This window comes from Salvelinus fontinalis, chromosome 15 (assembly GCF_029448725.1).
Source record: "Salvelinus fontinalis isolate EN_2023a chromosome 15, ASM2944872v1, whole genome shotgun sequence".
NCBI classification, from domain to species: domain Eukaryota; kingdom Metazoa; phylum Chordata; class Actinopteri; order Salmoniformes; family Salmonidae; genus Salvelinus; species Salvelinus fontinalis.
This window is the reverse complement of record NC_074679.1, coordinates 4,020,771-4,048,742: the sequence shown is the minus strand read 5'-3', so window position 1 is coordinate 4,048,742 and position 27,972 is coordinate 4,020,771. Positions and strand designations below refer to the sequence as shown.

The 27,972-nt window shown below is 45.5% G+C and overlaps 1 protein-coding gene across 2 annotated transcripts; it reads left to right on the top strand.

Annotated features, from left to right (window-relative positions):
* On the top strand, window positions 1-27,576 carry LOC129811287 (calcineurin B homologous protein 1-like). Of its 2 annotated transcripts, none has more exons than XM_055862466.1 (7): window positions 1-399; window positions 1,852-1,924; window positions 9,874-9,954; window positions 12,156-12,283; window positions 16,170-16,231; window positions 17,616-17,738; window positions 23,675-27,576. In XM_055862466.1, exons 1-7 carry the CDS (start codon window positions 333-335, stop codon window positions 23,708-23,710), a joined length of 570 nt encoding a protein of 189 aa, XP_055718441.1. In that variant the 5' UTR covers window positions 1-332; the 3' UTR covers window positions 23,711-27,576. The 2 variants fall into 2 exon arrangements, with proteins under 2 accessions (XP_055718441.1, XP_055718440.1); XM_055862465.1 differs by having other exon boundaries at window positions 3-399; window positions 23,935-27,576.
* Window positions 27,577-27,972: the final 396 nt, after the last annotated feature.

Genomic DNA, 27,972 nt, shown 5'->3' with positions numbered 1-27,972 from the left:
GGCAGCAGACGTGACCCCCCAATCCCCTCCATAGTGTTGAACAGGGCAAACTGACAGCTCTCCGGTCAGCTGTTTCCCCAGGCTAACTCGGAATAATCATAACGATTACAACCGAATTATTAACGGTAGACAGTTGGATTCAACGTAGACGATCAAAACGTTACGAAATTGCTAGCTTGCTTCGTGTGTCCCATTTTTTATTTTATTTTTCTTCCGCAAGCTAGCACGAATCAGCTAACGTTAGCTAACAAATCTCTTCGAAACCGCGTCAAACAACTTGTTAGCGTAGCTAGGCATTTTTTTAGCTTTTGTTGTGAAGGAAGGACTTTACAATGGGATCCAGAGCATCGACATTACTGAGAGAAGAGGAGATTGAAGAAATCAAGAAGGAGACAGGCTGTGAGTTGAGTTCTCCGCTTTTACCAAAGCGTGTGTGTGTGTGTGGGGGGGGGGGGGGGGGGACAACTAGCCGTTAATGACAAACTCACTATCTTGTCAAATCAAAGCACGTTATTTCACATAACTAGCTAAACTATATATACAAAAGTATGTGGACACCCCTTCAAAATAGTGGATTCGACTATTTCAGCCACACCCGTTGCTGACAGGTGTATTAAATCGAGCACACAGCCATCCAATCTCTATAGGTAAACATTGGCAGTAGAATGGCCTTACTGAAGAGCTCCCGTCATAGGATGAACACATTTCCATCAAGTCAGTTTGTCAAATTTCTTCCCTACTAGAGCTTCCCCGGTCAGCTGTAAGTGCTGTTATTGTGAAGTGGAAACGTCAAGGAGCAAAGACCTAAGTGGTAGGTAACACAATCTCACAGAACTGGACCACCGAGTGCTGAAGCATGTAGGTCGTAAAAAAAGAAGAAGTCTGTCCTCGGTTGCAACACTCATTACCACCTTCCAAACTGCTTCTGGAAGCAATGTCAACACAAGAACTGTTAGTCGGGAGCTTCATGAAATGGGTTTCCATGGCCGAACAGTCGCACACGAGCCTAAGATCACCATGCTCAATGCCAAGTGTCAGCTGGAGGGGTGTATAAAGCTTGCCGCCATTGGACGGCAGTGGAAAAGTGTTCTCTGGAGTGATGAATCACACTTCACCATCTGCCACTCCGACAGACGAATCTGGGGTTGGAGAACACCACCTGCCCCAATGCATAGTGCCAACTGTAAAGTTTGGTGGAGGAGGAATAATGGTCTGGGGCTGTTTTTCATGGTTCGGGCCCCTTAGTTCCAGTGAAGGGAAATCATAACACTACAGCATACAATGACATTCTAGATGATTCTGTGCAGCCAACTTTTTGGCAACAGTTTGAGGAAGGCCCTTTCCTGTTTCAGTGCCCGTCCTCACTAATGCTCGTGGCTGAATGGAAGCAAGTCCCCCACAGCAATATTCCAACATCTAGTGGAAAGCCTTCCCAGAAGAGTGGAGGCTGTTGTAGCAGCAAAGGGGGGGGACCAACTCCATATTAACACCCATGATTTTTGAATGAGATGTTGGACGAGCAGGTGTCCACATACTTTTGGTCATGTCGTGTTTTGTACATTGGTGTTGTGGTATGTTATGCCTGGTGACGGTGAGTTTTGGGTTTCCTGTTCTGTGACTTGAGTAAGGTCATGTCATTATTGTAACCAGAGAAAGCTCTACTAAAACACTACATGTGTGTTAGTCCAGTGGATCACAACAATGAAACAAAGTATGGACAAGCTATCAATCTCCTACTCCTTTACATTATCGTCGTCCTGTGTAGAAATGTTGTTTGTACATTGAGACCTGAGGCCTTTTTTAAAAGCGTGATCCCGACAATCCTGCCACTAACGTTGTGTTCCTTTACAGTTTCCCACAGCCAGATCACACGGCTCTACAGTCGCTTCACCAGCTTGGACAAAGGAGAGAACGGCACGCTCGGGTACAGACAGCAGCGCCACACACACACAGACACACACACACAGACAGACAGACAGACAGACAGACAGACAGACAGACAGACAGACAGACAACAAGCTTGATGAAACACTCAGGGTGCGTTTGTAAATTCGCTCTGGTTAGCTCCTCCGATGTCAGAGCACTCTCATCTGAGTGTGCCAGAGGGCAGAATAACTGATGAAATTACGAACGCTCAACACCTGTTGAATATGGCCGGTGTCAGTAAACGTCGGGCAAATTTTTTTTTTTTTAATTGTTGTCAGCAGCACATTTACCAACGCTCTGGATAACATGAAAACAGCCTAACCAGCTCTGCTAGGGGGAGTATAATGGTCAGAGTGAGGTGTTCTCTCATTTTGTGTCTGGAAGTAGCTAGCCAACGTTGGCCAGTTAGCTTGGGTGCTTGACTGCCGTTGTGAGGTCAGAACGATCGGATCAACCCTAATCCTCGGCCAGAGCGCCCAGTGTGCGCTCTGAACGCTCTCTTGCACTCCAGATTGAATTTACAAACACACCCTCAGACTTCCAGCCAAATACTCAAGTCATAGCCACGACACAATAGGCTGACACAGAAAGGTGGAAAAGGGGGACTTGTGATGTCCTCTGACTCTCTGTGGGAGGCATTAGTGATGGAGGGAAAAAAAACATAGTTGCAATATTATTTTTGGATGATATTTGACTCCAAATATCATTTTAAAATGTATATATATTTTGCAACTTTAGGTAGTGTTAGCCAAAACTCAGCTATTTTTAATCCTATAGCTTGTTTAATCCTATAGCTTGCTCCATCTTTTTAAATAGTGAGACATGTTTTCAGCACTTATTACCTTATTTTTGTTTTCTTATGGTCTCTCTACAGCAGATATAGTGAGGAATATGTTTGGAACATCAAATCGCAGTATAGAATCGCAATTCATATAGAATCGCACTACATATAGAATAACTGTTCGTGGAGAGTCGCTATTTGTGGGTGGAGAGTCGCTATTTGTGGGTGGAGAGTCGCTATTTGTGGGTGGAGAGTCGCTATTTGTGGGTGGAGAGTCGCTATTTGTGGGTGGAGAGTCGCTATTTGTGGGTGGAGAGTCGCTATTTGTGGGTGGAGAGTCGCTATTTGTGGGTGGAGAGTCGCTATTTGTGGGTGGAGAGTCGCTATTTGTGGGTGGAGAGTCGCTATTTGTGGGTGGAGAGTCGCTATTTGTGGGTGGAGAGTCGCTATTTGTGGGTGGAGAGTCACACTGTACGTGTAGAATCATAATTCATAGCGTATCAGCACCTAAGTATGGTGATAATATCCTACGGCGAGGTTCCTAGGAATTCCCATCCCTGGGAGGCATTAATGATTTACGATTCATTTAAATGAGAGCTAATGGTGTTTGTCCAATGGTAAATGGTTGATTTATGGCAATAGCTGCTGTTCTATCGGTTATGGAATGTAGTCAACAACAAACGAAGAGAGTAACGAGGACGTGAGACAGCTGTTAGACATTTACTTGACTGTGTTCACGATTGCCCTTCCGTCCCCCACATGACTTCTCTGTGACCATCAGAGCCAACTTGGCAATGTTGTGTAAGAACACAGTAGGCCTCCATGCCAGAGAATATCGATTAGAGGCACGTGTCCATTTCCCTTACTTCAAAGTGGCCGTGTAAGTACAGACTGTTCTGAGCCGATGTGATTCTGAAGTCTGTCGCTTCGACCTCTGGTCTGCGAACACACTACTCCTTTGGTTCAGAGAGGCTTCCCAAGATGCATCACTCTTTGCTCGGGCGTTACCTACGGTACCCTACTACCCATACTAGTGGTATGTGTGTGTGTGTGTCACTGGGTAAGCTGTGTCTAGAAGAACCAGATTGTTTTGACCTGAGTCTAAAAACTGACAAGACTGTTTCCGATATAAACAGCAGCATTTGTGTTGCCACAGACCTCACTATGTAGTCCTTTATTTCCCCATCTAGTGCATGTGTGAGTCACGGCCAATAAACACTACATTGCAAATAGACATGGAAGACAGTGTGATTGACCTCTGAGTTCTCAATTGCTCGCTGCCCTTCAGAGGAAAAACAAACAGTCACTTTTTAATCCCGTCACAGTTCAACTCCAGCTCTGTTCTCTCTCTCTCTGAGTGGCCTACGCTCCATAGTTTTCACCCACTATGCAGAGAGAAACCTCCCTGGATTCCAGCCACACATTGACCCCATTTAATCCAGTCTGTCAGTGAAATGACGTCACTACTGACTATAAAGCTGGGTGGGCGGTCGTTAACCAGATATAATACTGACATGTAACCGCACCACTTTGTCTGTTTACACACAACAAGTGTGGGTTTTCTGTGTCCTCTCAATGAAGCATGCAGTCTGTTTTGGGATATACAGTGGGGCTGGGCCTGATTTTTAAAGCTGTTCTGGTGAATCCAAGGTGACTTGTCTTCATCATTCATCTGTTGCCACGTCATGTACACGTCAGTGGAGCTAGCATGCAGTCTGTATTGGGGTATGCAGTGGAGCTAGCATGCAGTCTGTATTGGGGTATGCAGTGGAGCTAGCATGCAGTCTGTATTTGGGTATACAGTGGAGCTAGCATGCAGTCTGTATTGGGGTGTACAGTGGAGCTAGGATGCTGTCTGTATTGGGGTATGCAGTGGAGCTAGCATGCAGTCTGTATTGGGGTATGCAGTGGGGCTAGCATGCAGTCTGTATTGGGGTATACAGTGGAGCTAGCATGTAGTCTGTATTGGGGTGTACAGTGGAGCTAGGATGCTGTCTGTATTGGGGTATGCAGTGGAGCTAGCATGCAGTCTGTATTGGGGTATGCAGTGGAGCTAGCATGCTGTCTGTATTGGGGTATGCAGTGGAGCTAGCATGCAGTCTATATTGGGGTATACAGTGGAGTTAGCATGCAGTCTGTATTGGGGTATGCAGTGGGGCTAGCATGCAGTCTGTATTGGGGTATACAGTGGAGCTTGCATGCAGTCTGTATTGGGGTATGCAGTGGAGCTAGGATGCAGTCTGTATTGGGGTATGCAGTGGAATTAGCATGCAGTCTGTATTGGGGTATGCAGTGGAGTTAGCATGCAGTCTGTATTGGGGTATGCAGTGGGGCTAGTATGCAGTCTGTATTGGGTTATGCAGTGGAGCTAGCATCCAGTCTGTATTGGGGTATGCAGTGGAGCTAGCATGCAGTCTGTATTGGGGTATGCAGTGGAGCTAGCATGCAGTCTATATTGGGGTATACAGTGGAGCTAGCATGCTGTCTGTATTGGGGTATGCAGTGGGGCTAGCATGCAGTCTGTATTGGGGTATGCAGTGGAGCTAGCATGCAGTCTGTATTGGGGTATGCAGTGGAGCTAGCATGCAGTCTGTATTGGGGTATGCAGTGGAGCTAGCATGCAGTCTGTATTGGGGTATGCAGTGGAGCTAGCATGCAGTCTGTATTGGGGTATGCAGTGGAGCTAGCATGCAGTCTGTATTGGGGTGTACAGTGGAGCTAGGATGCAGTCTGTATTGGGGTATGCAGTGGAGCTAGCATGCAGTCTATTGGGGTATGCAGTGGAGTTAGCATGCAGTCTCTATTGGGGTATGCTTTGGAGTTAGCATGCAGACTGTATTGGGGTATGCAGTGGAGTTAGCATGCAGTCTGTATTGGGGTATGCAGTGGAGCTAGCATGCAGTCTGTATTGGGGTATGCAGTGGAGCTAGCAGTGAGATATAATTTCAACAAGACATTACCCAGAGTGTCATTCATATCATATCAACAAGACATTACCCAGAGTGTCATTCATATCATTTCAACAAGACATTACCCAGAGTGTCATTCATATCATATCAACAAGACATTACCCAGAGTGTCATTCATATCATTTCAACAAGACATTACCCAGAGTGTCATTCATATCATTTCAACAAGACATTACCCAGAGTGTCATTCATATCATTTCAACAAGACATTACCCAGAGTGTCATTCATATCATTTCAACAAGACATTACCCAGAGTGTCATTCATATCATTTCAACAAGACATTACCCAGAGTGTCATCATATCATTTCAACAAGACATTACCCAGAGTGTCATCATATCATTTCAACAAGACATTACCCAGAGTGTCATCATATCATTTCAACAAGACATTACCCAGAGTGTCATCATATCATTTCAACAAGACATTACCCAGAGTGTCATCATTTCAACAAGACATTACCCAGAGTGTCATCATATCATATCAACAAGACATTACCCATAGTGTCATCATTTCAACAAGACATTACCCAGAGTGTCATTCATATCATTTCAACAAGACATTACCCAGAGTGTCATCATATCATATCAACAAGACATTACCCAGTGTCATCATATCATTTCAACAAGACATTACCCAGTGTGTCATCATATCATTTCAACAAGACATTACCCAGAGTGTCATCATATCATTTCAACAAGACATTACCCAGAGTGTCATCATTTCAACAAGACATTACCCAGAGTGTCATCATTTCAACAAGACATTACCCAGAGTGTCATCATTTCAACAAGACATTACCCAGAGTGTCATCATATCATTTCAACAAGACATTACCCAGAGTGTCATCTTATCATTTCAACAAGACATTACCCAGAGTGTCATCATTTCAACAAGACATTACCCAGAGTGTCATCATATCATTTCAACAAGACATTACCCAGTGTCATCATATCATATCAACAAGACATTACCCAGAGTGTCATCATTTCAACAAGACATTACCCAGAGTGTCATCATATCATATCAACAAGACATTACCCAGTGTCATCATATCATTTTAACAAGACATTACCCAGAGTGTCATTCATATCATTTCAACAAGACATTACCCAGAGTGTCATTCATATCATATCAACAAGACATTACCCAGAGTGTCATTCATATCATTTCAACAAGACATTACCCAGAGTGTCATCATATCATTTCAACAAGACATTACCCAGAGTGTCATCATATCATATCAACAAGACATTACCCAGAGTGTCATCATTTCAACAAGACATTACCCGGAGTGTCATCATATCATTTCAACAAGACATTACCCAGAGTCATTCATATCATATCAACAAGACATTACCCAGAGTGTCATCATATCAACAAGACATTACCCAGAGTGTCATCATATCAACAAGACATTACCCAGAGTGTCATCATATCATTTCAACAAGACATTACCCAGAGTGTCATCATATCATTTCAACAAGACATTACCCAGAGTGTCATCATATCATTTCAACAAGACATTACCCAGAGTGTCATCATATCATATCAACAAGACATTACCCAGAGTGTCATCATATCAACAAGACATTACCCAGTGTCATCATATCATTTCAACAAGACATTACCCAGAGTGTCATATCATATCAACAAGACATTACCCAGAGTGTCATCATATCATTTCAACAAGACATTACCCAGAGTGTCATCATATCATTTCAACAAGACATTACCCAGAGTGTCATCATATCATATCAACAAGACATTACCCAGAGTGTCATCATATCATTTCAACAAGACATTACCCAGAGTGTCATCATATCATATCAACAAGACATTACCCAGAGTGTCATCATATCATATCAACAAGACATTACCCAGAGTGTCATCATATCAACAAGACATTACCCAGAGTGTCATCATATCATTTCAACAAGACATTACCCAGAGTGTCATATCATATCAACAAGACATTACCCAGAGTGTCATCATATCATTTCAACAAGACATTACCCAGAGTGTCATATCATTTCAACAAGACATTACTCAGTGTCATCATTTCAACAAGACATTACCCAGAGTGTCATCATATCATTTCAACAAGACATTACCCAGAGTGTCATCATTTCATTTCAACAAGACATTACCCAGAGTGTCATCATTTCATTTCAACAAGACATTACCCAGAGTGTCATCATTTCAACAAGACATTACCCAGAGTGTCATCATATCATTTCAACAAGACATTACCCAGAGTCATTCATATCATATCAACAAGACATTACCCAGAGTGTCATCATTTCAACAAGACATTACCCAGAGTGTCATATCATTTCAACAAGACATTACCCAGAGTGTCATCATATCATTTCAACAAGACATTACCCAGAGTGTCATCATTTCAACAAGACATTACCCAGAGTGTCATCATATCATATCAACAAGACATTACCCAGAGTGTCATCATATCAACAAGACATTACCCAGAGTGTCATCATATCAACAAGACATTACCCAGAGTGTCATCATATCATTTCAACAAGACATTACCCAGAGTGTCATCATATCATATCAACAAGACATTACCCAGAGTGTCATCATATCATATCAACAAGACATTACCCAGAGTGTCATCATATCAACAAGACATTACCCAGAGTGTCATCATATCAACAAGACATTACCCAGAGTGTCATCATATCATTTCAACAAGACATTACCCAGAGTGTCATCATATCATTTCAACAAGACATTACCCAGAGTGTCATCATTTCAACAAGACATTACCCAGAGTGTCATCATATCATATCAACAAGACATTACCCAGTGTCATCATATCAACAAGACATTACCCAGAGTGTCATCATATCATATCAACAAGACATTACCCAGAGTGTCATCATATCATTTCAACAAGACATTACCCAGAGTGTCATCATATCATATCAACAAGACATTACCCAGAGTGTCATCATATCATATCAACAAGACATTACCCAGAGTGTCATCATATCATTTCAACAAGACATTACCCAGAGTGTCATCATATCATTTCAACAAGACATTACCCAGAGTGTCATATCATTTCAACAAGACATTACCCAGAGTGTCATATCATTTCAACAAGACATTACCCAGAGTGTCATCATATCATTTCAACAAGACATTACCCAGAGTGTCATCATATCATTTCAACAAGACATTACCCAGAGTGTCATATCATTTCAACAAGACATTACCCAGAGTGTCATCATATCATTTCAACAAGACATTACCAAGTGTCATATCAGTGATTATATGTCCGCTGGTCTGTGATCCATAGTGTGTGATTGGAAGTGGGGTCAAACTCATAGGCTGCGTTTAAACAGGCATCCCAATTCTGATCAGCACTGAAAAAGATCTGATGTGATTGGTCAAAAATACCTATTAGAGGGGCCTCCCCGGTGGCGCAGTGGTCTAGAGCACTGCATCGCAGCGCTAGCTGCGCCACCAGAGTCTCTGGGTTCGCGCCCAGGCTCTGTCGCAGCCGGCCGCGACCGGGAGGTCCATGGGGCGACGCCCAATTGGCTTAGCGTCGTCCGGGTTAGGGAGGGTTTGGCCGGTAGGGATATCCTTGTCTCATCGCGCTCCAGGCGGGCCGGGCACAGTGCGCGCTAACCAAGGGGGCCAGGTGCACGGTGTTTCCTCCGACACATTGGTGCGGCTGGCTTCCGGGTTGGAGGCGCGCTGTGTTAAAGAAGCAGTGCGGCTTGGTTGGGTTGTGCTTCGGGGGACGCATGGCTTTCGACCTTCGTCTCTCCCGAGCCCGTACGGGAGTTGTGATTGGATACCACGAAAATTGGGGAGAAAAGGGGAAAAAATTATTTAAAAAAATAAAATAAAAATAAACTAGTTGGGGGGGGGGGGGAATTGGGCTGCCTGTGTAAACGTAGCCTTGGAAAATAGTCCAAAGTTCCCTTTGTTGTCATTGAGTAAATTCTAACTCCTTTCCTTTCCTCCCTTCACCTTTCCTCCCTTCACCTTTCCTTTCCTCCCTTCTCCTTTCCTTTCTTCCCTTCACCTTTCCTTTCCTCCCCTCCTTTCCTCCCCTCCCTTCTCTCCCCTCCCTTCTCTCCTTTCCTCCTCTCCTTTCCTCCTCTCCTTTCCTCCTTTCCTCCTCTCCTCCTCTCCTCTCCTCTCCTGTTGTTTGTGAAGTCGGGAAGATTTCCAGCGGATCCCAGAGTTGGCTATCAATCCTCTGGGAGACAGAATCATCAATGCCTTCTTTCCTGAGGGGTGAGTCATCTCTGTGTCCTTCACTGATGTCTTTTAAAGATGCACATAGCTTTGACTCAAGTCACTCACCACAAGAACAAACCATTTAGTCATGTACGTTAAACATACAGTGAACCATTCCTTTGTTTGAGTCTACGTTTAACACTGTATTTTATATTGTAATGAATTTTCTTAAGTTTAAGTGTGTATGACCGGTTGTGCTGGTCTTTGAAATTCATATGAAAGTTTTGTGTTTTTCGACAACATGCCTTGGATAGACTTATGTCATTACAATCCCAAAACGAACAGTGTGTAGACAACTTAATTTTAGCTGTGGCTTTATAACAGTCATGACCTCAGTCAAATTCCATGTGACCATTGAGTCACAGTAACTAGGCTTCTCCAAAACGGTGCTCTGATGGTCATTAGTAGCCTACCAAGCTTGCTAACGGCCAGTCGCTATTGGCCTGGTATGCTTTATTGTCCCTCCATGAGGTACTAATGGCCTGGTACTCAGGGCTCTATTGTCCCTCCATCAGGTCCTAATGGCCTGGTACTCAGGGCTCTATTGTCCCTCCATTAGGTCCTAATGGCCTGGTACTCAGGGCTCTATTGTCCCTCCATCAGATCCTAATGACCTGGTACTCAGGGCTCTATTGTCTCTCCATCAGGTCCTAATGGCCTGGTACTCAGGGCTCAATTGTCTCTCCATCAGGTCCTAATGGCCTGGTACTCAGGGCTCAATTGTCTCTCCATCAGGTCCTAATGGCCTGGTACTCAGGGCTCTATTGTCCCTCCATCAGGTCCTAATGGTCTGGTACTCAGGGCTCTACTGTCCCTCCATCAGGTTCTAATGACCTGGTACTCAGGGCTCTATTGTCCCTCCATCAGGTCCTAAAGGCCTGGTACTCAGGGCTCTATTGTCCCTCCATCAGGTCCTAATGGCCTGGTACTCAGGGCTCTATTGTCCCTCCATCAGGTCCTAATGGCCTGGTACTCAGGGCTCTATTGTCCCTCCATCAGGTCCTAATGGCCTGGTACTCAGGGCTCTATTGTCCCTCCATCAGGTCCTAATGGCCTGGTACTCAGGGCTCTATTGTCCCTCCATCAGGTCCTAATGGCCTGCTACTCAGGGCTCTATTGTCCCTCCATCAGATCCTAATGTTCTGGTACTCAGGGCTTTATTCCCTGTTAAAAGGCACTTAAATCTGTTGTCTTGCCCATTCACACTCTGAATGGCACACATTCTCAATTGTCTCAAGTTTAAATAATAAAAAATAAAAACAAATATTTAACCCGTCTCCTCCCCTTCATCTACACTGAATTGAAGTGGATTTAACAAGTGACATCAATAAGGGATCATAGCGTTCACCTCGCGTCACCTGGTCAGTCTAATGTCCTAAGGTCTCTATCACAACTAGTAATAAATAATAATAATAAATAATAAACTGTAATTTAAGCCTATAGAAGGACCAGTTTCAAAACCTGACATTGTTAATTGCTCAACACGGAATAGACGCACTTGCGCACTCTCTCAGGAAAACTATTTTATTCAGCCATGTTCACATTGTATTGTTCTTACTAGAAAATAATGCCACAAGATTTGCTTGGAATTACCGTCTGCTAAATGAACTAGTGTAGCCCCACAGCCGTATGGCATAGCCAGATCAGGACCCTAACATCAGGACAACTCAGAGTATGCTATTCTGTTCTTCTGAAATAGACTACATTTTCTTCATTTCTTAAAGTTTCTTTAGACCTGTCTAAAATAAATCATTGCGTTGTTGGGGATGGTGTAGGCTATATTAAATAGATTTATTATACTTTAAAAATAAAAAAAAAGTAAGATGTTCCAAAGGTCTGCATCAGTGGCTTGTAGGCTGTGTGTGGAAGTCTGGAGATGCTAAATGTTTGTTAGTTTAACGGTCAATTACCGTGAGACCGGCAGTTACCGGCTGGGGGAAAGGAGGGGGGGAATCATGACCACCACAGCTCTAGTCATGTGGGCCACAATGAACGGCCTGATATTAGAAGGTAGCATTGGTCTAAGGTGCTCTGACCTCAAGTCATGACCAATCATGTGAATGACCTGTTTTTCCTGTGTGTCTATTCAGCAAAATTATACAGATTAAAAATAGAGATATATCCTCGGTCTCTATGAAGGCCTCCTCTGGTTGGTTGATGTAATTTGTTGTTGTCCCGGCCGTGTGGTTTCTTCTCAGGGAGGACCAGGTGAACTTCAGGGGCTTCATGAGGACCCTGGCTCACTTCCGTCCTATAGAAGACAACGAGAAGAACAAGGACCCCACTGCCTCTGAACCTCTCAACAGCAGAATCAATAAGCTGCTCTGTAAGTCTAATCAGAGGGTGGGGGGTCCTAGCCTGAGTCCCAGATCTGTTTGTGCTGTCTTGACAATAAATGATGCGTGACGAGGAGTCAAGACAGCACAAACGGATCTGCGACCCAGGCCAGATCAGTTGACAATTTCCTATAGAGTACTAAACTCAGCAAAAAAAAAAGAAATGTCCTCTCACTGTCAACTGCGTTTATTTTCAGCAAACTTAACGGGTAAATATTTGTATGAACATAACACGATTCAGGCCTCCCGGGTGGCGCAGTGGTCTAAGACACTGCATCGCAGTGTTAGCTGTGCCACGAGTTTCTGGGTTTGAGTCCAGGCTCTGTCGCGACAGGGAGGTCCATGGGGCGACGCACAATTGGCCCGGCGTCGTCCGAGTTAGGGAGGGTTTGGCCGGAAGGGATATCCTTGTCTCATCGTGCACTAGCGACTCCTGTGGCGGGCCGGGCGCAGTGCACGCTGACCAAAGGTAGCCAGGTGTACGGTGTTTCCTCCGACACATTGGTGTGGCTGGCTCCCCGGGTTAAGTGGGCGTTGTGTCAAGAAGCAGTGTGGCTTGGTTGGGTTGTGTTTCGGAAGACGCATGGCTCTCGACCTTCGCCTCTCCCCGAGTCCGTACGGGAGTTGCAGTGATGAGACAAGAATGTAACTACCAATTGGATACCATGAAATTGGGGAGAAAAAAAGGGGTAAAAAAACTAAAACATAACACGATTCAACAACTGAGACATAAACTGAACAAGTTCCACAGACATGACTAACAGAAATGGAATAATGTGTCCCTGAACAAAGGGGGGGTTCAAAATCACAAGTAACAGTTAGTGTCTGATATGGCATCTCCTCCTTGTGGACTGCACCATATTTGCCAGTTCTTGCTGTGAGATGTTACCCCACTCTTCCACCAAGGCACCTGCAAGTTCCCGGACATTTCTGGGGGGAATGGAACACACAGCGTTGAGATTGCCTGCAATGACAACAAGCTCAGTCCGATGATGCTGTGACACACCGCCCCAGACCATGACAGACCCTCCACCTCTAAATCGATCCCGCTCCAGAGTACAGGCCTTGGTGTAACGCTCATTCCTTCGACAATAAACGCGAATCCGACCATCACCCCTGGTGAGACAAAACCGTGACTCGTCAGTGAAGACCACACTTTGCCAGTCCTGTCTGGTCCAGCGACATTGTTGCCAGTGATGTCTGAGGACCTGCCTGACAACAGGCCTACAAGGCCTCTCTCAGCCTATTGCGGACAGTCTGAGCACTGATGGAGGGATTGTGCGTTCCTGGTGTAACTCGGGCAGTTGTTGTTGCCATCCTGTACCTCTCCCGCAGGTGTGATGTTCAGATGTACCGATCCTGTGCAGGTGTTGTTACACGTGGTCTGCCACTGCGAGGATGATCAGCTGTCCGTCCTGTCTCCCTGTAGCGCTGTCTTAGGCGTTTCACAGTACGGACATTGCAATTTATTGCCCTGGCCACATCTGCAGTCCTCATGCCTCCTTGCAGCATGCCTAAGGCACGTTCACGCAGATGAGCAGAGACCCTGGGCATCTTTCTTTTGGTGTTTTTCAGAGTCAGTAGAAAGGCCTCTTTAGTGTCCTAAGTTTTCATAAGTTTGACCTTAATTGCCTACCGTCTGTAAGCTGCTCTTAACGACCGTTCCACAGGTGCATATTCATTAATTGTCTATGGTTCATTGAACAAGCATGGGAAACAGTGTTTAAACCCTTTACAATGAAGATCTGTGAAGTTATTTGGATTTTTGCTAATTATCTTTGAAAGACAGGGTCCTGAAAAAGGGACTACCGTAATTTCCGGACTATAAGCCGCTACTTTTTTCCCACGCTATGAACCTCGCGATTTATACAATGACGCGGCTAATTTGTGTTTTTTTTTTTTTTTTTTCACAAGATTCATGCCGCCCAAAAACTGAGCACCGTCACATAATGTGACGTAAATCGAGCGCGCTCAAACTTGCCATCATTCTGATTACCGTAGTCATTTTGTCACCCTCATCATGGCAAAGAAACGGAGAAATGCATGTGATGCAGCTTTCAATTTGAAGGCGATGGATCTGGCTGTTGGAAAAGGAAATAGAGCTGCTGCACGGGAGCCTTAATGAGTCGATGATAAGACGTTGGAACTGATCCGACTGAAAGCCAAAACAATCGCCACCGCAATGAAGTTTGACTTTCTTGGTAGGCTACTGTTTACTGCTATTTATTTTTTATTTTTGTTACAAGCCGTGTTTCGTTTAAAGCCTATTTATTTCTGTTACAAGCCGTGTTTCGTTTAAAGGCTGTGTAAAGTTAATTTGTTTCAATGTACCGGTAGGCACTTGCGGCTTATAGACATGTGCGGTTTATTTATGTACAAAATACATATTTGTAAAAAATTCAGTGGGTACGGCTTATATTCAGGTGCGCTTAATAGTCCAGCAATTACGGTATATACCAACAGGTTGCTGGTTAACTGTACTATAGAATACTATATACCAACAGGTTGCTGGTTAACTGTACTATAGAATACTATATACCAACAGGTTGTTGGTTAACTGTACTATAGAATACTATATACCAACAGGTTGCTGGTTAACTGTACTATAGAATACTATATACCAACAGGTTGCTGGTTAACTGTACTATAGAATACTATATACCAACAGGTTGTTGGTTAACTGTACTATAGAATACTATATACCAACAGGTTGTTGGTTAACTGTACTATAGAATACTATATACCAACAGGTTGCTGGTTAACTGTACTATAGAATACTATATACCAACAGGTTGCTGGTTAACGGTACTATAGAATACTATATACCAACAGGTTGCTGGTTAACTGTACTATAGAATACTATATACCAACAGGTTGCTGGTTAACTGTACTATAGAATACTATATACCAACAGGTTGTTGGTTAACTGTACTATAGAATACTATATACCAACAGGTTGCTGGTTAACTGTACTATAGAATACTATATACCAACAGGTTGCTGGTTAACTGTACTATAGAATACTATATACCGACAGGTTGTTGGTTAACTGTACTATAGAATACTATATACCAACAGGTTGCTGGTTAACTGTACTATAGAATACTATATACCAACAGGTTGCTGGTTAACTGTACTATAGAATACTATATACCAACAGGTTGCTGGTTAACTGTACTATAGAATACTATATACCAACAGGTTGTTGGTTAACTGTACTATAGAATACTATATACCAACAGGTTGTTGGTTAACTGTACTATAGAATACTATATACCAACAGGTTGCTGGTTAACTGTACTATAGAATACTATATACCAACAGGTTGCTGGTTAACTGTACTATAGAATACTATATACCAACAGGTTGCTGGTTAACTGTACTATAGAATACTATATACCAACAGGTTGCTGGTTAACTGTACTATAGAATACTATATACCAACAGGTTGTTGGTTAACTGTACTATAGAATACTATATACCAACAGGTTGTTGGTTAACTGTACTATAGAATACTATATACCAACAGGTTGTTGGTTAACTGTACTATAGAATACTATATACCAACAGGTTGCTGGTTAACTGTACTATAGAATACTATATACCAACAGGTTGCTGGTTAACTGTACTATAGAATACTATATACCAACAGGTTGTTGGTTAACTGTACTATAGAATACTATATACCAACAGGTTGTTGGTTAACTGTACTATAGAATACTATATACCAACAGGTTGTTGGTTAACTGTACTATAGAATACTATATACCAACTGGCTCTTCTTCCCCAATCTGATGGATATAAATGTATTTTAAAAACGATTATTTGACCTCAAACCCCTTTCTCCTGTCTCTTGTCCCCCCCCCCCCCCTCCAGTTGCTTTCCAGCTGTATGACCTGGACAGAGATGATAAGATCTCCCGTGACGAGCTGCTACAGGTGAGAATAGAGGCAGGGTTAAAATTACACACTCTTGTGGTTCTCCCACTAGAAATCTTAGTTTTTTTGGGGGGGTGTGGGGGACCTTTAATCTCTTGATATCAGACCTCAACACCATTTTCTCATTCAACAACCAGGGCTTGAATGTTGTGGAGTAGTTTGATGTTAAGAGTTTGCATCAAGGGGACACATGGATGAGGTATCTGTCCCCCTGGTGAAGGAAATGACCCTAGAGCTGAATATCAAGATCTTAGGCAGAGAGAGAATTTGTCCTTAGGTTTGTTCCTCATGTCATGGTGTAATTTGAGCCTATTCAAATTAATACACAGACGGACAAGGAGGAAAGTATTTATTTATCAGGAGACCTGCTGCTCAGGATATACTTTATTATGTGAATTTCAAAGTGTATTTGGCATTGAGAAGGAGAGGGGAATTTGCCCTGGACAGTAGACAATTGTGTAAATTTCCAACCCCAACTAAATGTTTTTGTCATACTACATTGTCCCCATCCTAGTTCCTGTGTATTCCATGTCATTGGCTGTGCAGTGCCCTATGACACCTGGGGTGTTTTTACCAGGAACCAAACAGAAGAAAACAGGGAGGGACCTACCTCAATTTGTCCAATAACCTTTTGAAATAAATTAATACACCCTTGCTCTTCTCTGTGTGACTGGTCTGGCATGTGACCTACAATCACTGTAATCTCAGGGTCCAATGACTCAGTGAAAACTGATCTCTTGTTTTGCAAACAACATTGCTGCCTAACCGTTGTTCGTGACGCCATGAACGTGCCTTTTTAGAGCTTATTAACACATAACTTCAAGCCTGAATCATTTTTTTGTACCCTTCATGTTACCAGCACATTGAAGTATTTTTTCTTCTTCTCTCACTTATACTCATTATTTGTCATTTTATGTATAGTACATTTAGGATGTTCTCTTGTACTTTACAACTCTGCTGTTAAGAAAACGGTCAACTTTAGACCCTAGCGAACGTTGACGTGATTTTATTCCAGGTTCTTAGGATGATGGTTGGTGTGAACGTGATTTATTCCAGGTTCTTAGGATGATGGTTGATGTGAACGTGATTTATTCCAGGTTCTTAGGATGATGGTTGGTGTGAATGTGATTTATTCCAGGTTCTTAGGATGATGGTTGGTGTGAACATGATTTTATTCCAGGTTCTTAGGATGATGGTTGATGTGAATGTGATTTATTCCAGGTTCTTAGGATGATGGTTGATGTGAATGTGATTTATTCCAGGTTCTTAGGATGATGGTTGGTGTGAATGTGATTTATTCCAGGTTCTTAGGATGACGGTTGATGTGAATGTGATTTATTCCGGGTTCTTAGGATGATGGTTGGTGTGAACTTGTTTATTCCAGGTTCTTAGGATGATGGTTGGTGTGAACATCTCTGACGAGCAGCTGGGCAGCATCGCTGATAGGACCATCCAGGAGGCCGACCAGAACGGAGACAACTCCATTTCCTTTAATGAGTTCATCAAGGTTGGAAACTTACAACATATTTATGTTTGGGCCGGGGGGACATTACCTAATACTAACCTGGAATATACATTATGTTGTTCTACAGTACTGACTTTGTAGAAGTGAGCCAAGTCAGTTGATATTTGTTCAGTTAGTGCATTCAATCCCATTTGACTTTTTCCACATTTTGTTACGTTACAACCTTATTCCTAAAATGTATTAAACTGTTTTTCCCCTCATCAATCTACACACAATACCCCATAATTACAAAGCAAAAACAAGTATTTTTTTGAGGGGGGGATAAAAAATGAAAATATTACATAAGTATTCAGACCCTTTACTCAGTACTTTGTTGAAGCACCTTTGGCAGCGATTACAGCCTTGAGTCTCTTTGGGTATTTACATTTACATTTAAGTCATTTAGCAGACGCTCTTATCCAGAGCGACTTACAAATTGGTGCATTCACCTTATGACATCCAGTGGAACAGCCACTTTACAATAGTGCATCTAAATCTTTTAAGGGGGGGGGGGGGGGGGGGGCAGAAGGATTGCTTTATCCTATCCTAGGTATTCCTTGAAGAGGTGGGGTTTCAGGTGTCTCCGGAAGGTGGTGATTGACTCCGCTGTCCTGGCGTCGTGAGGGAGTTTGTTCCACCATTGGGGTGCCAGAGCAGCGAACAGTTTTGACTGGGCTGAGCGGGAACTGTACTTCCTCAGTGGTAGGGAGGCGAGCAGGCCAGAGGTGGATGAACGCAGTGCCCTTGTTTGGGTGTAGGGCCTGATCAGAGCCTGAAGGTACTGAGGTGCCGTTCCCCTCACAGCTCCGTAGGCAAGCACCATGGTCTTGTAGCGGATGCGAGCTTCAACTGGAAGCCAGTGGAGAGAGCGGAGGAGCGGGGTGACGTGAGAGAACTTGGGAAGGTTGAACACCAGACGGGCTGCGGCGTTCTGGATGAGTTGTAGGGGTTTAATGGCACAGGCAGGGAGCCCAGCCAACAGCGAGTTGCAGTAATCCAGACGGGAGATGACAAGGGCCTGGATTAGGACCTGCGCCGCTTCCTGTGTGAGGCAGGGTCGTACTCTGCGGATGTTGTAGAGCATGAACCTACAGGAACGGGCCACCGCCTTGATGTTGGTGGAGAACGACAGGGTGTTGTCCAGGATCACGCCAAGGTTCTTAGCGCTCTGGGAGGAGGACACAATGGAGTTGTCAACCGTGATGGCGAGATCATGGAACGGACAGTCCTTCCCCGGGAGGAAGAGCAGCTCCGTCTTGCCGAGGTTCAGCTTGAGGTGGTGATCCGTCATCCACACTGATATGTCTGCCAGACATGCAGAGATGCGATTCGCCGCCTGGTCATCAGAAGGGGGAAAGGAGAAGATTAATTGTGTGTCGTCTGCATAGCAATGATAGGAGAGACCATGTGAGGTTATGACAGAGCCAAGTGACTTGGTGTATAGCGAGAATAGGAGAGGGCCTAGAACAGAGCCCTGGGGGACACCAGTGGTGAGAGCGCGTGGTGAGGAGACAGATTCTCGCCACGCCACCTGGTAGGAGCGACCTGTCAGGTAGGACGCAATCCAAGCGTGGGCCGCGCCGGAGATGCCCAACTCGGAGAGGGTGGAGAGGAGGATCTGATGGTTCACAGTATCGAAGGCAGCCGATAGGTCTAGAAGGATGAGAGCAGAGGAAAGAGAGTTAGCTTTAGCAGTGCGGAGCGCCTCCGTGATACAGAGAAGAGCAGTCTCAGTTGAGTGACTAGTCTTGAAACCTGACTGATTTGGATCAAGAAGGTCATTCTGAGAGAGATAGCAGGAGAGCTGGCCAAGGACGGCACGTTCAAGATTTTTGGAGAGAAAAGAAAGAAGGGATATTGGTCTGTAGTTGTTGACATCGGAGGGATCGAGTGTAGGTTTTTTCAGAAGGGGTGCAACTCTCGCTCTCTTGAAGACGGAAGGGACGTAGCCAGCGGTCAAGGATGAGTTGATGAGCGAGGTGAGGTAAGGTAGAAGGTCTCCGGAAATGGTCTGGAGAAGAGAGGAGGGGATAGGGTCAAGCGGGCAGGTTGTTGGGCGGCCGGCCGTCACAAGACGCGAGATTTCATCTGGAGAGAGAGGGGAGAAAGAGGTCAAAGCACAGGGTTGGGCAGTGTGAGCAGAACCAGCGGTGTCGTTTGACTTAGCAAACGAGGATCGGATGTCGTCGACCTTCTTTTCAAAATGGTTGACGAAGTCGTCTGCAGAGAGGGAGGAGGGGGGGGGGGGGGGGGGGGGGGAGGATTCAGGAGGGAGGAGAAGGTGGCAAAGAGCTTCCTAGGGTTAGAGGCAGATGCTTGGAATTTAGAGTGGTAGAAAGTGGCTTTAGCAGCAGAGACAGAAGAGGAAAATGTAGAGAGGAGGGAGTGAAAGGATGCCAGGTCCGCAGGGAGGCGAGTTTTCCTCCATTTCCGCTCGGCTGCCCGGAGCCCTGTTCTGTGAGCTCGCAATGAGTCGTCGAGCCACGGAGCGGGAGGGGAGGACCGAGCCGGCCTGGAGGATAGGGGACATAGAGAGTCAAAGGATGCAGAAAGGGAGGAGAGGAGGGTTGAGGAGGCAGAATCAGGAGATAGGTTGGAGAAGGTTTGGGCAGAGGGAAGAGATGATAGGATGGAAGAGGAGAGAGTAGCGGGGGAGAGAGAGCGGAGGTTGGGACGGCGCGATACCATCCGAGTAGGGGCAGTGTGGGAAGTGTTGGATGAGAGCGAGAGGGAAAAGGATACAAGGTAGTGGTCGGAGACTTGGAGGGGAGTTGCAATGAGGTTAGTGGAAGAACAGCATCTAGTAAAGATGAGGTCAAGCATATTGCCTGCCTTGTGAGTAGGGGGGGAAGGTGAGAGGGTGAGGTCAAAAGAGGAGAGGAGTGGAAAGAAGGAGGCAGAGAGGAATGAGTCAAAGGTAGACATGGGGAGGTTAAAGTCACCCAGAACTGTGAGAGGTGAGCCGTCCTCAGGAAAGGAGCTTATCAAGGCATCAAGCTCATTGATGAACTCTCCAAGGGAACCTGGAGGGCGATAAATGATAAGGATGTTAAGCTTGAAAGGGCTGGTAACTGTGACAGCATGGAATTCAAAGGAGGCGATAGACAGATGGGTAAGGGGAGAAAGAGAGAATGACCACTTGGGAGAGATGAGGATCCCGGTGCCACCACCCCGCTGACCAGAAGGTCTCGGGGTGTGCGAGAACACGTGGGCAGACGAAGAGAGAGCAGTAGGAGTAGCAGTGTTATCTGTGGTGAGCCATGTTTCCGTCAGTGCCAAGAAGTCGAGGGACTGGAGGGACGCATAGGCTGAGATGAGCTCTGCCTTGTTGGCCGCAGATCGGCAGTTCCAGAGGCTACCGGAGACCTGGAACTCCACGTGGGTCGTGCGGGCTGGGACCACCAGGTTAGGGTGGGCGCGGCCACGCGGTGTGAAGCGTTTGTATGGTCTGTGCAGAGAGGAGAGAACAGGGATAGACAGACACATGGTTGACAGGCTACAGAAGAGGCTACGCTAATGCAAAGGAGATTAGAATGACAAGTGGGCTACACGTCTCGAATGTTCAGAAAGTTAAGCTTACGTTGCAAAAAAAATAAAAATAAAATACAAGATCTTATTGACTAAAATGATATAGTACTGCTGGCTGGTGAAGTAGCCTGGCTAGCAGTGGCTACGTTGTTGAAAGTGAAGCTGGCTAGGTAACCTCGACAATTTCACTAAATTTCTCTAAACTACACAATTATCATGGATACAAGGACAGCAAAGACAACTAGCTAACACTACGCTAATCAAGTCGTTCCGTTGTAATGTAAGTTTCTACAGTGCTGCTATTCGGTAGAAGTTGGCTAGCTAGCAGTGTTGGCTAGGTAGGAGGACGGCAGCGCGGCAGGCGAAAAATAGCTGGCTAGCTAACCGATAATTACTCAAAGCTACACAATTATCTTAGATACAAAGATAGCAAAGAAAACTATGTAGCTAGCTAACACTACACAAGTCAAGTCGTTCCGTTGTAATGTAATCGTTTCTACAGTGCTGCTAATCGGTGGCTAGCTGGCTAGCTAGCAGGGTTGACTACGTTACGTTACGTTAGGGCGAGAATACCTGGCTAGCGGACCTCAGCGAACCTTGATAACTACACAATTATCACCGATACAAAGACGGCTATGTAGCCAGCTAAGTAGCTAGCTAAGATCGAACAAATACAAATCAAAGGTAGCAAAGACAACTGTGTAGTCAGCCAACACTACACTGATCAAGTCGTTCCGTTGTAATGCACTCGTTTCTACAATGCTGCTATTCGGTGGCAAGCTGGCTAGCTAGCAGTGTTGGCTACGTTGCGTTACGTTAGGGCGAAAATAGCTGGCTGGCGAACCTCAATAACTACACAATTATGTTTGATGCAAAGACGGCTATGTAGCTAGCTAAGATCAAACAAATCAAACCGTTGTACTGTAATGAAAATGAAAATCAGACCGTTGTACTATAATGAAATGTAATGAAAAGTTATACTACTATTCGGTAGACGGTGGACGTTTGCTAGCTGCTGGGCAGATAGCAGTGTGGACTACGATAGACGACGAAATACGATAATTACGCAATTATCTTTTATACACAGACGGCTAAGTAGCTAGCTAAGAAGAAATTGCTAAGGTTAGACAAATTAAACCGTTGCACTATAATGAAATGTAATGAAATGTAATGAAAAGTTATACTACCTGCAGAGCGAATGCAAATGCGACCGCTCGCTCCAAACCGGATGTCACAAAGTGGTATGACACTACAAGCTTGGCACACTTGTATTTGGGGAGTTTCTCCCATTCTTCTCTGCAGATCCTCTCAAGCTCTGTCAGGTTGGATGGGGAGCGTCGCTGCACAGCTATTTTCAGGTCTCTCCAGAGATGTTTGATCGGGTTCAAGTCCGGACTCTGGCTGGGCAACTCAAGGACATTCAGAGAATTGACCCGAAGCCACTACTGCATTTTGGCTGTGTGCTTAGGGTCGTTGTCCTGTTGAAAGATGAACCTTCACCCCAGGCTGAGGTCCTGAGCGCTCTGGAGCAGGTTTTCATCAGGGATCTCTCTGTACTTTGCTCTGTTCAACTTCCCCTCAATCCTGACTAGTCTCCCAGTCCCTGCAGCTGAAAAACATCCCCACAGCATGATGCTGCCACCATCATGCATCACGGTAGGGATGGTGCCAGGTTTCCTCCAGACGTGACGCTTGGCATTCAGGCCAAAGAGTTCAATCTTGGTTTCATCAGACCAGAGGATCTTGTTTCTCATGGTCTGAGAGTCTTTTTGGTGCCTTTTGGAAAACTCCAAACGGGCTGTCATGGAGGCCTCTTCTCAGTAAAAGGCACTGTCTGGCCACTCTACCTTAAAGGTCTGATTGGTGGAGTGCTGCAGAGATGGTTGTCCTTCTGGAAGGTTCTCCCATCTCCACAGAGGAACTCTGGAGCTCTGTCAGAGTGACCATCGGGTTCTTGGTCACCTCCCTGATCAAGGCCCTCCTCCACTGATTGCTCAGGTTGGCCGGGCGGCCAGCTCTAGGAAGAGTCTTGTTGGTTCCAAACTTCTTCCATTTAAGAATGATGGAGACCACTGTGTTCCTGGGGACCTTTAATGCTGCGAAAATGTTATGGTACCCCCTTCCCCAGATCTGTGCCTCGACACATTCCTGTCTCTGACCTCTACGGACAGTTCCTTCAACTTCATGACTTGGCTTTTGCTTTGACATGCACAGTCAACTGTAATGCAATGTTGACGGCTAATGTAATGTCGATGGTAATAAATCAGAATTAGAATCACCGTTACTTGCCAAGGACATGTACATATACCCAGAGTTTGACTTGGTAAAACGGTGCTGCCAGCAGTAGGCGGAATATAGAGACAAGTAATACCAGGATGTTGAGGATAATGACTGACGCTGTTCCTCCTCAGGTTCTGGAGAAGGTAGATGTTGAGGATAATGACTGACGCTGTTCCTCCTCAGGTTCTGGAGAAGGTAGATGTTGAGGATAATGACTGAAGCTGTTCCTCCTCAGGTTCTGGAGAAGGTAGATGTTGAGGATAATGACTGAAGCTGTTCCTCCTCAGGTTCTGGAGAAGGTAGATGTTGAGGATAATGACTGACGCTGTTCCTCCTCAGGTTCTGGAGAAGGTAGATGTTGAGGATAATGACTGACGCTGTTCCTCCTCAGGTTCTGGAGAAGGTAGATGTTGAACAGAAGATGAGCATCCGCTTCCTGCACTGAGACACTGATTGGCTGCACTTCCTGACAGGACTGTCTCTCTGATTGGCTGGACCTTTTACTACCACCACCATGCACGCTGGAACAAGACCTAAGCTGTGTCTCTCTCTGACCCCTCCCACCATACAGTACTATGCTATATCTCTCTCTGACCCCTCCCTTTCTCTCTCTGACCCCTCCCACCACACAGTACTATGCTATATCTCTCTCTGACCCCTCCCTTTCTCTCTCTGACCCCTCCCACCATACAGTACTATGCTATATCTCTCTCTGACCCCTCCCACCATACAGTACTATGCTATATCTCTCTCTGACCCCCTCTCCCTCTCTCTGACCCATCCCTCTCTCTCTGACCCCTCCCTTTCTCTCTCTGACCCCTCCCACCATACAGTACTATGCTATATCTCTCTCTGACCCCTCCCTTTCTCTCTCTGACCCCTCCCACCATACAGTACTATGCTATATCTCTCTCTGACCCCTCCCTTTCTCTCTCTGACCCCTCCCACCATACAGTACTATGCTATATCTCTCTCTGACCCCTCCCTTTCTCTCTCTGACCCCTCCCACCATACAGTACTATGCTATATCTCTCTCTGACCCCTCCCTTTCTCTCTCTGACCCCTCCCACCATACAGTACTATGCTATATCTCTCTCTGACCCCTCCCACCATACAGTACTATGCTATATCTCTCTCTGACCCCCTCTCCCTCTCTCTGACCCATCCCTCTCTCTCTGACCCCTCCCTCTCTCTCGGACCCCTCCCTCTCTCTCTGACCCCTCCCCCCATACAGTACTATGCTATATCTCTCTCTGACCCCCTCTCCCTCTCTCTGACCCATCCCTCTCTCTCTGACCCCTCCCTCTCTCTCGGACCCCTCCCTCTCTCTCTGACCCCTCCCCCCATACAGTACTATGCTATATCTCTCTCTGACCCCTCCCACCATACAGTACTATGCTATATCTCTCTCTGACCCCCTCTCCCTCTCTCTGACCCATCCCTCTCTCTCTGACCCCTCCCTCTCTCTCGGACCCCTCCCCCTCTCTCTGACCCCTCCCCCCATACAGTACTATGCTATATCTCTCTCTGACCCCTCCTCCATACAGTACTATGCTATATCTCTCTCTGACCCCTCCCTCTCTCTCTGACCCCTCCCCCCATACAGTACTATCACCTCCCTCCCTCTCTGACCCCCTCTCCCTCTCTCTGACCCCCTCTCCCTCTCTCTGACCCCCTCTCCCTCTCTCTGACCCCCTCTCCCTCTCTCTGACCCCCTCTCCCTCTCTCTGACCCCCTCTCCCTCTCTCTGACCCCCTCTCCCTCTCTCTGACCCCCTCTCCCTCTCTCTGACCCCCTCTCCCTCTCTCTGACCCCCTCTCCCTCTCTCTGACCCCCTCTCCCTCTCTCTCACCCCCCCCCCCCCTCTCTGACCCCCTCTCACTCTCTGACCCCCTCTCACTCTCTGACCCCCTCTCACTCTCTCTGACCCCCTCTCACTCTCTCTGACCCCCTCTCCCTCTCTCTGACCCCCTCTCACTCTCTCTGACCCCCTCTCACTCTCTCTGACCCCCTCTCACTCTCTGACCCCCTCTCCCTCTCTCTGACCCCCTCTCCCTCTCTCTGACCCCTCACTCTCTCTGACCCCCTCTCCCTCTCTCTGACCCCCTCTCACTCTCTCTGACCCCCTCTCTCTGACCCCCTTTCCCTCTCTGACCCCCTCTCTCTGACCCCCTTTCCCTCTCTGACACCCTCTCCCTCTCTCTGACCCCCTCTCACTCTCTCTGACCCCCTCTCCCTCTCTCTGACCCCCTCCTCCACCATACAGTACTATGCTCTTTCTCAGACCAAGGATTTGTTAGATAAGGTTAAAGTTTTTGTATTATTTAGTCTCTTGTCTGTTTTTGCCTTGCACCGCTCTGTAAACTAAAGGGAATACTTGCGTGCCTTGGGTTATTTTTATGTTGTCGCTACTACGGCTTCTCTAAGAGATGGACCCTTTATGGTTTAGACCAATCAACGTTGAAATAGACCTGTGTTTATCACCAAGGCTCTGCGCTAGACCTCCTGTTCAACCTTTGACCCTAAACCTGATGTCGTTCCATGTAATGGTATGTCTTTGTTATGGGTGATGTGTTGTTAGCCAGGGCAGAAAAGGACAAATTTTGCCCTTTTTTTTTTTTTTTTTTGCGAACTTATCAATTCCATGATGAGGAGACATGTTGCTGTTTTCTTTGTCAGTATCAATAGGCAGATATATGACATTTTCACTCCAGTAACATGGCATGGCGTTGTTAACGCTAACGAGGATCGATGTCCCTTCCTCTTCACTGAGCTACGACTTGTTTTTCTAGAACAAAGTTTGCTTCCTGAATGTCCTTATATGGAGAATTCATTTTGACTGGGAGCCATAGGATTCCAATAGGGCTCTGGTCGACAGGAGTGCACTATGTAGGGAATAGGGCTCTGGTTGACAGGATTTCACTGTGTAGGGAATAGGGCTCTGGTCGACAGGAGTGCACTGTGTAGGGAATAGGGCTCTGGTCGACAGGAGTGCACTATGTAGGGAATAGGGCTCTGGTCGACAGGAGTGCACTATGTAGGGAATAGGGCTCTGGTTGACAGGAGTGCACTATGTAGGGAATAGGGCTCTGGTCGACAGGAGTGCACTATGTAGGGAATAGGGTGCCATTTGGAACAGTCCCCTGAGCTTCCTCCGTCTCTGGCAATTGGAGCTCTCACTATTAATATACATGGACATAATTTTTTTGTCTTTTTTTTCTCCGGTTCATCATGTTTTTGTCTCCCCATCTGTCAATATCATACGGGTCAAATGGGAACCAAATGATCATGTTTTTATTTGTCTTACAGGTCAACCTACCTAGCTACTGCCAGTCAACTGGCCATTTCTGAAATAGCACCCTATTCCCTGCATAGTGCACTTCTTTAGACCAGAGCCCTATTCCCTATATAGTGCACTACTTTAGACCAGAGCCCTATGGGTCTCATATCCCTCTAATCCGGTGATTAGGATGCTATTTGGAACAGCCTTCATTTTTGACTGCATCAGACATAGACCCTCTCTGGTCACGTGACTGTATGGTGCAGAGGCTCAGAACCAGTCTATTTACGCACACACAGCGCTTTGTCCGTGATCAATAGAAGATTAAAAGACTCATTGTGAATCAACCTAGATTAGCCTTGTATGAATAAACACACACTGTACAATGTGTTGTCACTGTTTTGATGATCATCGGGTTAGTTACAGGTACTTCTGACGGAGAGGTGGGGGGGGGGGGGGGGGGGGGTTTGTTTTCTGTTGTATGCTTATGAATTTGAACTAGTAAAAATGTTAATATATTTACAGAACATTAAGTTATGTGTTTGTGGGTCTGTCTTTTTAAATGATAACACTTTTATAGGTTCACCAGCTGCTCCTTGATGCTGGAAGTAGATATTTTATTTTTCATCGGTTAGTTTTATCAATCAAAATGTGATCATCAAAGTCAAATGTACTATATTATATATATTTTATCTTGTGAAATGTTTTATTGATTTGATTGAAATAAAACATAAGTGCTTGCTCAAAATGAAATGTTTGTTTCATTTGGATGGCCTAATATCATATTTTATCCTTTTTATCCGAAGCTTAGCAATGGACTCCTGAGTTGCGCAGCGGTCTCAGTGCTTGAGGCGTCACTACAGACACCCTGGTTCGATTCCAGGCTGTATCACAACCGGACGTGATTGGGAGTCCCATAGCGCGGCGCGCAATTAGCCCAGCGTCGTCCGGGTTTGGGCCGCTGTAGGCCGTCATAGTAAATAAGAATATGTTCTTAACTGGCTTGCCTAGTAAAGGTTTAATAAAGGTTTAAATAAAATAAAAGCCTCAAATGAGCCTTTCACTGGATGTCACTGGATGTAATGTAGCATCTGGTTGGCGTTTCCACTCACTATCAAATATGGTGGTGATAGGAAGCCCGGTGAGCAG